The sequence below is a fragment of the Pelmatolapia mariae genome, linkage group LG5, assembly GCF_036321145.2.
Source record: "Pelmatolapia mariae isolate MD_Pm_ZW linkage group LG5, Pm_UMD_F_2, whole genome shotgun sequence".
NCBI classification, from domain to species: Eukaryota; Metazoa; Chordata; class Actinopteri; order Cichliformes; family Cichlidae; genus Pelmatolapia; species Pelmatolapia mariae.
The window spans coordinates 11058111-11069430 of NC_086231.1; the positions used below are offsets into that span (position 1 = coordinate 11058111).

Genomic DNA, 11320 nt, shown 5'->3' on the forward strand with positions numbered 1-11320 from the left:
CCAGTCCTTCTCTTAATAAAACACTAAAAAAGACTAGAAAACAGCAGTGTATTTACATATTTATTTATATCAAAATATTTGTATAGACAGAACTGAAGTTTACATTTATGTAAAGTACTGAAACACACGTGCACCTTTATTAGTTTTTATATGAAAAATGCACATCAGATGCCACAGTACAGAGGGGAAACAAGGGTTTAAAGTTAGAAGCTTGTTCTCAGATTATATATTTGTTTGATTATATATTTGTAGATATGTTCTCATATCATATGATCTCATATCACACGTTAACTGACAGCAAGGAAGGTGCCATCTGTAGTGTGCCAGGAGACACAAAAATATATTGTTTAGATAGTAAAATAATAAATTGAGCGCTTTAGAGTGTCACACCGTCAGTAAACCTTTTTTCCTCAACAAGACCTGAACAGTGCACCTTTAAAGTAACCAGGAAACAACATATGCCAAAACAGATACAATGAACTAAGAATGCAAAGCTTAAAATTCTTTTAAAATTTTACTATTTAGAAACCAAGTTATAAAAGTATTTCTGTATGAATGTTTTTACACTTTCAGTGATCAAAATCATTTCAGTGGCACACTACAGGTTAGCTTCTGTTAACATAACCGCATTTTTTTATTGACACCTGCCAAACACGACTGAATGAAACCCCACCCAGGAGAAAAGTAACCTTATTTCAGTTAATGTTTGCTGAACTGAACAAGCCAGCAGCTCAACTCAAATACAAACAGACTGACTTAGATTTAAACCGTAGTTTTCCATCTAATGAGACTGCTGAAGGAACAGCAGTAATGATTCATAAATGAACATGATTACCTTTTTTTTTTTTTTTTAAAGAGTAATGATAAAAAGTGCAAAGCGGTTACATAGTTTGACAGAAAAGTGCAAAAGCTTCATATTGACCGGGTCATATAATAAAAAAAAACAATCTCTCCTCTTAGTATTCTCTCTTTAGTCAGACAGGTTTTTATTTAGTTTGATTTCATTTCTTTCTCCACCGAACCCTGTACAAGGAAGGTGATGGGATACCTGCCAGCACTCTGGTTTTCCCACATATTTGGAGGATTCTTTCAAGAAAGCCTCACAATTCTGCATGATTCTGCATGAGTAATTTTTTATTTTTTAATAAATTTTCATTTTTACTTAAAGTTTGTTTCTTTGGTTAGCTTCCAGAGCAGGTTTTCTCATGTCAGTTTAATTTTTTATCAGTTTCAATGTGTAAGTTTAGTCACCAGACAAAGAAAATCAGACTAGATGTTACAATAAAAACAAAAGACAGGTGAGTCTCAGTCATGTAGACATCCAAGTCCCAGTAACAAAAGCACCAAAACCTCATCAGACATCTTGTTGACAAATCCAACCAAACTAACAAAGACTAAAACTAAAGATATGTCCTTTATATCTGTATTAATAACCTTGTTGTTCACAAAGATAATCTCTTTGCGAGTAGGACGACCAGTCAAACACGTGTCTTCAGAGTAAAGGCACAAAGACTCCACACACACACCAAAAATAAAAAACGGACAGCTCAGATGTGCGACTCTTCGGATTTGTAATTATTGATTTCAAAGAAGGTTATTCACCAAATTCAGATTAAATGTTTGCTTCAGGAGTGAAAAGCTGGAACAATACAAATGGCAACCCTAACTAACTGAATTGGTCAAAGTTGTCAACACAACCAGCTTGAAGCAGCTTTCATGCGGGTTTACTGAATGTACTGATCTGAACTTCTACAGGTACCGCACATATTATATAAAAATAACAAAAACTCAAATAAAGCTAAATAAAGATTTTAAAAAATGGTAAAAAATAAAACCATATTAACACTCGTTTAGTCTCTCTGGTTTCCTGCTCGTCATGCTACAGAAAAAAGTGTGGAGGGACCATAAATGCTGCCAGGACTGGGTGATATATTTACTATGACATCTGCCTGCTGTGGATTATAAGACTCAAACTAAATTCACTTCCACATTTTAGAGGTAGAGAAAGAAATGTTGGCCCATAACAGCCAAACGTTAATGTCTGACTACATGTTAGGAGGAGACACTATATGTGCGTACTGACTCTTTATGAACCACTACAGCTGTCAGAAACCTTTTATAAAATGCCTTTAAATGTAAATTAAAATATAAAGGGAAAAAAAAGAAAGAAATTGGTGCAGGAAGCCCTGTTGCTCATCATGTTGTTCCCGCCAGCAGTGGAGACACTTCAGAAGGTGCACGACTGTTGTGATATGATGCAGGGTTGTGCCCGTGAGTCCAGTCGTACAGGTGGCTGCTCTGCAAATCAACCTCTGCTCGCAGATTTATTTTCTTTATTACAAAGAAGGAAAAAAAAAAAAAAGAAAAAAAGAGGAAAAGATTAGGAAGCGGGTCTTTGTAAATGCACACATAAAAGGAATGCGTTCTTCTTTTTTTTCTCTTCAGTGGCATCATTTGTGGTTTTGTGGTATTTCAGTTAGACTGAAGCAACACGGGCTAATTTGTTCTGTACAGAAACTTATTAGCTGACTCAAAGGGGGAGGGGAAAAAAAGGATTCCACTTAAATGACTTTCCTTTTTAAGCTCCCGGAGCAAGGCCAAGATCATTAATTATCATTTATTATGTTACGAGTAAATCTGCCAAATAAGACCTTCAGCAGCTGCTGTGAGTGAAACAAAGAGTACCTGAAAATCTCTAATGTAGGTGAGGAAGAAGCTGATGAAGGAGAAGGCCAGAAACCATTCAGAGATTGTGCTGATAATGTGAGCCGCGTAACCCTGAAGGAAAAAGAGGACAAGCTTGAATGCTGCAGTAATACTAAATGAAGAGTATTTGTGTCCCAGTGGGAGCAGTTCATCTGCTCAGAGCTGCTGGCTAAAATCAAAGATCTTCTGTGGCTGTTGGTGCTGAGAAAACCTTAAAAATTGAAGAACTAATACAGTAAAACATTTTTCTTGACTTGAGAACTACTACTAAAAAAAACAAAAAAAACAAAACAACACACACTCAGAAGAATACTGACCGTCTCTCCAGGAGTCCAGTGAAGTTTGCGAGGTACGTCGACACCTATCAGACTGGTGTACATGATGACTGAAGATATAAACACTGATAGGCTGTTGAGGACTGTTTTCAGAGTCATCAGGACATCGGATTTTAACAAACGGACTAAAAGACAGATGCAGCTGCTGATTATGGACTGCATGTTTTGCATCCTCAGTATTTACCCTTCGACTGATTGCCTGGTGATATTTTCACAGGAAAAACTGGATTTAAATGCTTCACCAGAACATTTTAAAGGGTTGTATTTATGCATTTCCAGCTATTCATGCATATGCTTTTATTATTTTTGTGTATAATGTGTCTTTTTCTGCTTTGAAAAAACGTGTTGATCTGCTTATACAAAGAGTTTAATTGTAATGTTGGTTGAAGCCAGAAGTGACCTAGAGAGTGGTTATTGCTAAATTATCATCTAGCACGTGTTAGCATGATGAACTGCACTTGTGCAACATGCATTAATCAGTTAGTTGACATTACTGCCAAGTAACTGACTGAATTTTATGGAACATAAACTTTTAAAGAGGCTTGAAAAGGCATGAAAACAGTGCAATGGCTCAACTGACTAATTCTGGGGTGTTTTATAAGCACACTTGCCAAAGAAATAGCCAACTTCGGTGTGTTGGCTGAGGAACAAGAGGCACTGCTTCTGTTGGCTTCATTCTCAGGCCCTGAGTTTCCTGCTTGTTTTAGATTAAAGCAAAAATGACAACTACACAAGGTCAGCGGGTCAAAGGATACTGCTGATGATGCTGCCCAGGGTCCAGAATCCGATGCAGAGGCGCAGCAGGTAGATGGTCCTGCTGTGGATGTGGGGCTGCATGTAGTAGGAGAGCACCGACTGAAGCAGGATGTAAAGAGCCCCGAACCCAAAGGTGAGAATCGCCCCCACGAGGTGCATGTAGAACAGGGTGGTCTTCTGCTCAAACAGATACAGAGATACACTGATGACACGATCGATGCATCAGAACCTGAGCAGGTGGAAAATGATTCCAGACTAGCAGCAGCACGCACCTGGAAGTTGGCCACCACGCACATCCCGAAGGAGCTGGTCCAGCCCACCCAGAGCCCGATGCAGTTCAATCTGAGGAGTTTGAGATCGTCCACACCCAACAGAGCCTCCACCTGTTTGTAACGCACGTACATCGTGGCCATACCTGCAAGCACAATAACCATCAGCTACACTATGTGTTTGAGCACTTTTACTTTTATGAGTGTGTGTTTACACCATTTTTACAGAATAGAGCCGTGTGTGTGTGTGTGTGTGTGTGTTACCTAAAAAGGCTGACACATCCATCATGATGCCAAACACACACCTCTCTGGTGCCATCGTTCCTGTGTCACTGTAACACCAAACAAATGCTGGTTTATAAAAGTCTGGTTTGTTTCTTAAACAGATCAAAAGGTTGAATAAATTATTATTTAACATCAAAAATACTTGAATTTCTTCTGTGTTTGTTCAGACCTGATGTACGGCACAAAAGGATCCACGTGTCTCAGCACCACCGCCGTGATGTAAGGGAAGATGAAGGACGCTGCCGTCCAGACGACCAGAGTGGCAGGGAGGAAGCACATGCCCTGCTGGAACCACCACATGGCACCCTCACTGGATGTGTGCACTGATGCTGATTCACTGTGCCCTGTCCAAAACATCAGCATCATCATTATTATGAGAGCACTCCATATCTTTTTTTTAATAATTTCATGCATTTAATTTCTAAGTCAGTTTCCACCTGATCTGAGAATCAGCTGGGGGGTTGTGCACAATTACTTCAGCACATTTAACCACTCAATGTAAAATTGAACATTTATACTGTGAAACACAGGAAGACTTGCAGCTTGCAAAGGTGAGCCTGATATCTAAATGTGAGTAAAAACAAGACCTTTCATATGCTATAACATTCTTTGACAAGCCACTTGTCACACACAATGACACGGTCTGTTAAAGTTTACCAAAAAGGCACTTTTTGAAATTTTCTTCAGCAAATAATCAGAAACAAAAGCAAGCATTGGCACTCTGGATGTTTTATGTGTTACTTAATGTAACAGCCATTAAACGTGCAGTTTCAATATTGAAACTATCATACATCCTATTATATTGATGGTCAAACTAGGTTACAGAAAAAAAAAAGCCATTCTGCTTGGCAGCCTGACTTGATCTCATAACAACATCATTAACTTTAAATATTAAACTTTAACTTGTTAAGAGTCCAAAGAGGGTGAATATCTTGTTAAAAAACAGCCCAACTCTACTGTATTTTTACACTGATATGTCCAGATACTGAGTAATGCTTTCCTTGTCTACATTTTTTTCACATGCACAAGTAACTGTAAAGATATACACACACCCAGTGACGAATGTTTTTAATCATTTTGCTTGTTTTTGCATGTGAAAGAGTTTAAGTGGGCTCACATTCTCCTATTTGAAATGGTGATTTAAGTGATCTGAAAAAAAGTGCTTTGATCATTGTTTTGTTGTAAAAATGGAAAAAGGCCGAGTCATAACCCTTCTGTTGAAAGCGGGAAGTAAAAAGAAATGTTCAAGAACTCATGAGACAGATTGTTACAACACAACTGGTTTGGAAACCTGTTCTGGTCCAATGATGATGTAAACCAGGATGATGAAATAAACCTGAAGTGAATCCTTTCAGTTATGGAGGAGACATTTTCAGTAAGGAAATGTATATATGCACATTCACAGGGAAGTAAATGTAATTTTGGTACTTCTAATACAGAAAATACACATTAATACAATATTTTTCGAATGCATCCTTTACTTTGTCTAAAGGGGATATTATTAGTTTGTTTAAAGAAAACAAAATATCATCAGCTGTGTCTTTCTGAAATGTTTAAAAGAAATTAATCTGAACCTTAATCAGTTAACAACATAATTATATTGATATAAAAGCACTGTTCAACATAACACTTCCCCACACAAAAAGAGCCAAAGTAAATTATATGGCGTTTAATGTCTAATAAATAACGTAACTTAATTAGATTACAATTTTAGAAGGAGAAGCACTCAGTAAATTAAACACATACACCAGCATTAACCAAAATATCCCAGCAGCTGGTTGTTCAACATGCCCAGCATACTTTTTTTAGTGGCCCAGAGCCATCGTGTCATTTTTTTACCTGTAAAGTTTAAAGAACAACACTTTCATGCTCGTAATAGTGTGATCCAATTAACTACTTGACATGGACACGATTTTTATCCTCAGTCCTCCCATCCCACATATCCAGACAATGTCCAGCATTTTTATTAAATGTAGTTTACTAGATGTAACAAAAAATAAATAAATAAATAAATAAAATACAGATTTAAAGGTGCATCCTCACCAAAACCCCAAATCAATAATTATTATAATAATTTTATTAAAGACATACAAATATAATTAGGTTGTATTGTATTTTGGATTATTTTGCAGTAACATTCTGCTACTTATTTTTTAAAAACGTACTTTTGAAGAAGTAAGTTTCAGTAGAAACCGTTGAATAATAACAGGTAATAGTTTATACTGTTTTTGCCCATTTTTGTGTAACATGCCATTTTCACTGAAGGGCAGGTAGATGAGTGAAATCACAGTTACCAGGGGAGAAAGAGGGAATGCAGAAGTGTACAAAGACTATGATATAAGATCGTAATTATTATTTCACACAACCTCTCAGCAATAATGATGAGATGCACAAAAAAATGCTAATTTTTACTGGGAGCTAGCTTAGAATATACAAAATGTGTTTTGATATAGCACCAGACTTTCGTTTAACAAAAAAAAAAAAACCAATACACGAGGGTGGAATTTTTAAAAAGAAAATATCCTGGTAAGCCCATCTGAGTTACTGCATGACTCGTGAGTGACAAAAATGTGTACAAACAAGAGTTCAGGAAATTCCCTTGTTCTCACTGAGGAAGCGAAACAAAGTGAAAATATCTCACAGGGGAGACGTTTCAATACCAAACTGCACTGTAAAAATAGACAAATTAAGGCATTTGACAACACATTAAGCTGCAAACGAACCCACGTATTTATTTACACGTGAAAATAAAGAACCACCTACAGACAGAAGGACCAAAACAAAGCATGGAGCTAAACTGGGAACATATAACCAACAAATACTGACAGAGACGTCTACAAAACATGGCTAAAACATGGCTAAAATCACAAAATTTATGGCAACTAGTTAGCCAGCTAAAGTTAGCTTCGTTAAATAGCCTTCACTTATGAACTTGCTGAATAGGACATCTTTACTTTAAAGTTTTCTCTCTTGAAGCAGACAGCTGGTACAGCAAGGAACCAACAATCGCAAGGAGAGAAAGTAATTTTTTCTCTACTTCAACATAATGACACTCACGTTACTCGAGTCCTCCTGCGACCATAACCCCCCCAGCGCCGACAAAACTGCTCCAGTCACTCGTTTCACACCCCGAAGCAGCTTCTCAGACCTCCGGTAATCACGGTTAATCGCCGGAAAAGGAACCGACTCTCATTTATAGTAAAAACTTTTAAAAGCGCCTGCAACGTTCGTTCCTTACTCAAAAACTGCGCATGCGCCTGTCAGAAGCCACACATATTACTTTGCCTCCTGAATTTTGACTCGCAGGCGAGCTTGACATACACTCAAAACTGATAAACTCAAACATAAATAATTACATGAACAGCTAAAATATTAAATGCATTAAATATCTATGTGATGTTATTTGATTTAATTTTTCTTTATTGATTTTATTTCATTTCCCAAAGCAATGGACAGTGTGAAGAGAGGTAAAAAAAAAAAAAAAAGAGTGTGGGCTGGGTGGCGTGTGTGGAGACAAATTTCAAGGACAGCATAAAGCACAAAAGGAAAAGTTTACAGCATGTTGGTGAGACCTACTGTGATGTGTGGTTTGGTGACAGTGGTATTTCTAAAGTCAGTTTTAGTAGCCCATGGACAACCTACCTTAGGAGGTCACCAGCTGGTGTACTCCTACTGCTGGTCTCAAGTCCAGATAAATTGGAAGACTGCATGAGGGCATCAAATGTTATAACAACTCCGTCCCAAATAAAAAAGTGTTGATTCATACACTACAATTTTGAGGATATAATGGAGCAGCTGTCTTAATTAGTGTTGGTCGTTTATAAGGCTGCAGGTTCTCTGAAGAAGATTTGGAGTGCTGACGTTTATAGTTATCCATCAGGAGAGTTTCTGGAATGTTTGTGCTTAGAAAAGTAAAATATTTTTGCATCACAGAAAAAGAACCTAAAGTGAAATTACACATCAATGGGAGTCCTTACCTGCTAAAGGATTTGTAATTTGTTTTTAGAGTTATTCAGTCTGACATGTCAGATAAAATAAATTTCAGCTTTGTTCAAACAGACGTTGCCAATGAGATGCCAGTTTTCGATAAGATCTATTACATATTTCTGAGAGATGAGATCTGCTTTTGATATCAGAGTCAGACTTCAGCTGTTACACATCATGACTTCAGTTGCTTTGAAGCCCTTTGATGTTCAAACGTCTTACAGGGTCCAGACTAATTTTTCTATGTTGTGCCAGATGGCTGTATGGTACAGGGCAACCAACAGTCCTTGGACACCTCATGTTCAGAGCAGTATTTTGTGCACAGAAGCTGTGTTCCCTGCTAAGTTCAATGTCAAACTCATGGCGGGAAAAACAACGCCTAGATGGTGGAACAGGTGCACTAACTGGTGTGCATTATAATTAAGATAGTGTTAATGTAGGATCTATGGTCCACTGATATTAGTTTAAAAGTAGCTATGTGCAGTTCTGTGAAGCTGACACAGTAAGAGGTCATAACAGCCTTAGTGTTAGCTTGTTACTCTGTTACTGTGTCTACTTAGTGTTACTTTAACCGTGCAATAGTGGTTCCCATATAAAATCTGTGTGAGGGTTTATTTGAACTTTTTTTGCTGTGTTGTTTCTAGTTTTCTAACTAATCTTAATTCTTTAACTTTTGATCCTAATCCTAATTCTGTGCTGTCAGAATGTGCAAGTCTGGTTTTTAAAAATTGTTATTTCAGTCAGGGTAAAACAATCATTCTAATAATCACTGATCAACAAGTATTAACCAAAAAATTTATTTTGGATTTTATCTAAAAGGCTGTAATTGGGTTTTTCACTTATGATCACTTAAGCGTTTTATAGCAAGATAGGATGGATTTTGAGTTGTCTACCATGTAAATCTACTCCAGTGGAGTCGGAGTATTAAAAATATGAATCTTGAAATCAGCATTTAATCTCATTTATGTCTTTTATGTACATGTTTGCATAGCAGACACATAATTCTGTGGCTTAAGAGACTTTAGATGTTGATCTATCAAGCAGAACCTCCAGGGAAGCATCTGATCCTAAATCCCGCTGCAGCACAACAGAAAGCCCAAACATACTGCCCGACTCAGCAACAAGAGGAGAAGGAGCTTTAGCAGATGGTGGATCCCACTGAGCTCTGATCTTCGCATATTACATTCAGTCTGGAGTTACATGAAAAGACAGAGGATACGGAGACAAACTAAATCCAAGGAGGGGCTGTCAAGCTGCTTTGGGAAGCTTTCTAGTAGCATGTGTGGGTTTTAAAGGAACTAATATCACCACCAGTGGCGGTCCTAGCCTGTTTGGCGCCCCGGGCGAACACGCCCTCTGGCGCCCCCCCCCACACACACACGCACACACACACACATATATGACCCTATATATGAAGAGAGAGAGAGTATGCATAGTATGCAAACGGCTACCAAACAGACATCATAATTCGTCATACAATGAGAACAGGACAATTCAACAATTGACACTGACTAATTAATATTGATTCTTAATGTTTTAGGATACATGACCTGCCATTATCCAATGACACATCTGCTTACCTGTATCTTTTGCTCGTTTCTCCTTGTAGGAGCCATAATTAAATGTATTGAATTTTAATGATCACTGGGTTTTCATTTGTTTGGTTGCTATGGTGATGTGTAACGGGAGTCACATGGGTGCTAGCGGTGGCATTAAGAGGGCGTTGTCAGTCTGTCTTTCACTGGTTTGATTTTGACAGAGAGGAGGGCTGGGTAGCCGTAGTTTTTGTTGACCGCAGCACAACGAGTTTCCCCTTGTTGCATTAGAGCTGTGATGTTTTAAGAGTTTGAATCGCGAGCCGATCACATTGCTCTGTAAACTTTTCAAGCACTTTAATAAACAAGCAAGCAATTCCACCTCTCGCATTATTGCGTACAGTTGAGAGCGCGTCAGGCAAATAGGCAGGCTCCATCCCCGGCCTCTAGCGACTGTGGAAGTCGCTACACTCCTCCTCTTCTTTTCTCTTCTTTTTAAACTTTAAAAACGGGTTGTGTGTGAGACTTTAAATCAACAAAATATAAAATATACATTTTAAATTGTTATTGATCCCTTTACCCCTGGTCCTAAAGTGTATATTTATTTTCTTACTCTTCTTATATTTATTGTTTGTTTACTTGCACTGCTGTAACTGGAGCCTCGTCGTCTCGTCTCTCTATATACTGGACTGTATATAGCGGAGATGACAATAAAGTTTACTTTGACTTCAGCAGCGAGCAGGCGCACCGAGGGCTCTCGCGCTCACTTTTCGCGTATAGAATTTCGAAAAAACATCGGTGCAAATTATAAGTCTGTATCATGATGTCTGCTGTTTTCGTGTTTGTTGGTTTGTTTTTATTTTGTTTTATTTTGCAAGTTGGTTATTAGATGCTGCTCCAGCCACCCAGAGAATCCCCCGCCGCCCCGCCCTCTCCTCCCTGTGCCGCAAGCAGCAGGCGCACCTCGCAAACGGAGGGCGCCCTTACTCCCAGCAAATGGGAGTAAGGGCGCCCTTACTCCCGATCGGTACCTATGCCATCCCCAATATGCGCTGGCATGATGTCGGGGCAGCATGAGTACGAGCAATTTTTTTTTTTTTTTTTTTGCTGATGCCTGTGATGCCGCCCCCCACCACGATGCCGCCCTGGGCAACCGCCCGTGTCGCCCGTATCTAAAACCGCTACTGATCACCACTGGGTGACAGTGTTTCACCAGAAGGTGTTTGTGTAGCTGTAGAAGAAACAAGAAAATCCTGTATTTGATCAGGGTGGTGCAGCGGTTTGCATGGTCACCTTACTGCAACAAGGTTCTGGGTTCAGACTTCCTGGTCAATGAGTCCCTTTTATGTAGTTTGCATGTTCTCCCACAGTCCAAACACATACTTGTCATCTTAACTGTAGATTCTAGATCAGCCATAGAGAGTAAGAGAGTAAGGAGTTCTCTCTTTTG

At 38.6% G+C, this 11320-nt stretch overlaps 1 protein-coding gene across 1 annotated transcript; it reads right to left on the reverse strand.

Moving 5' to 3' along the window:
- Window positions 1–47: 47 nt before the first annotated feature.
- Window positions 48–7594, reverse strand: dram2b (DNA-damage regulated autophagy modulator 2b). Its single transcript, XM_063472901.1, has 8 exons — window positions 7409–7594; window positions 4521–4695; window positions 4331–4398; window positions 4070–4212; window positions 3797–3974; window positions 3024–3106; window positions 2686–2778; window positions 48–2331 (listed from the first exon to the last, which is right to left on the reverse strand). Exons 2-8 carry the CDS (start codon window positions 4649–4651, stop codon window positions 2197–2199), a joined length of 831 nt encoding a protein of 276 aa, XP_063328971.1. The 5' UTR covers window positions 4652–4695; window positions 7409–7594; the 3' UTR covers window positions 48–2196.
- Between the last annotated feature and the right edge of the window lie 3726 nt (window positions 7595–11320).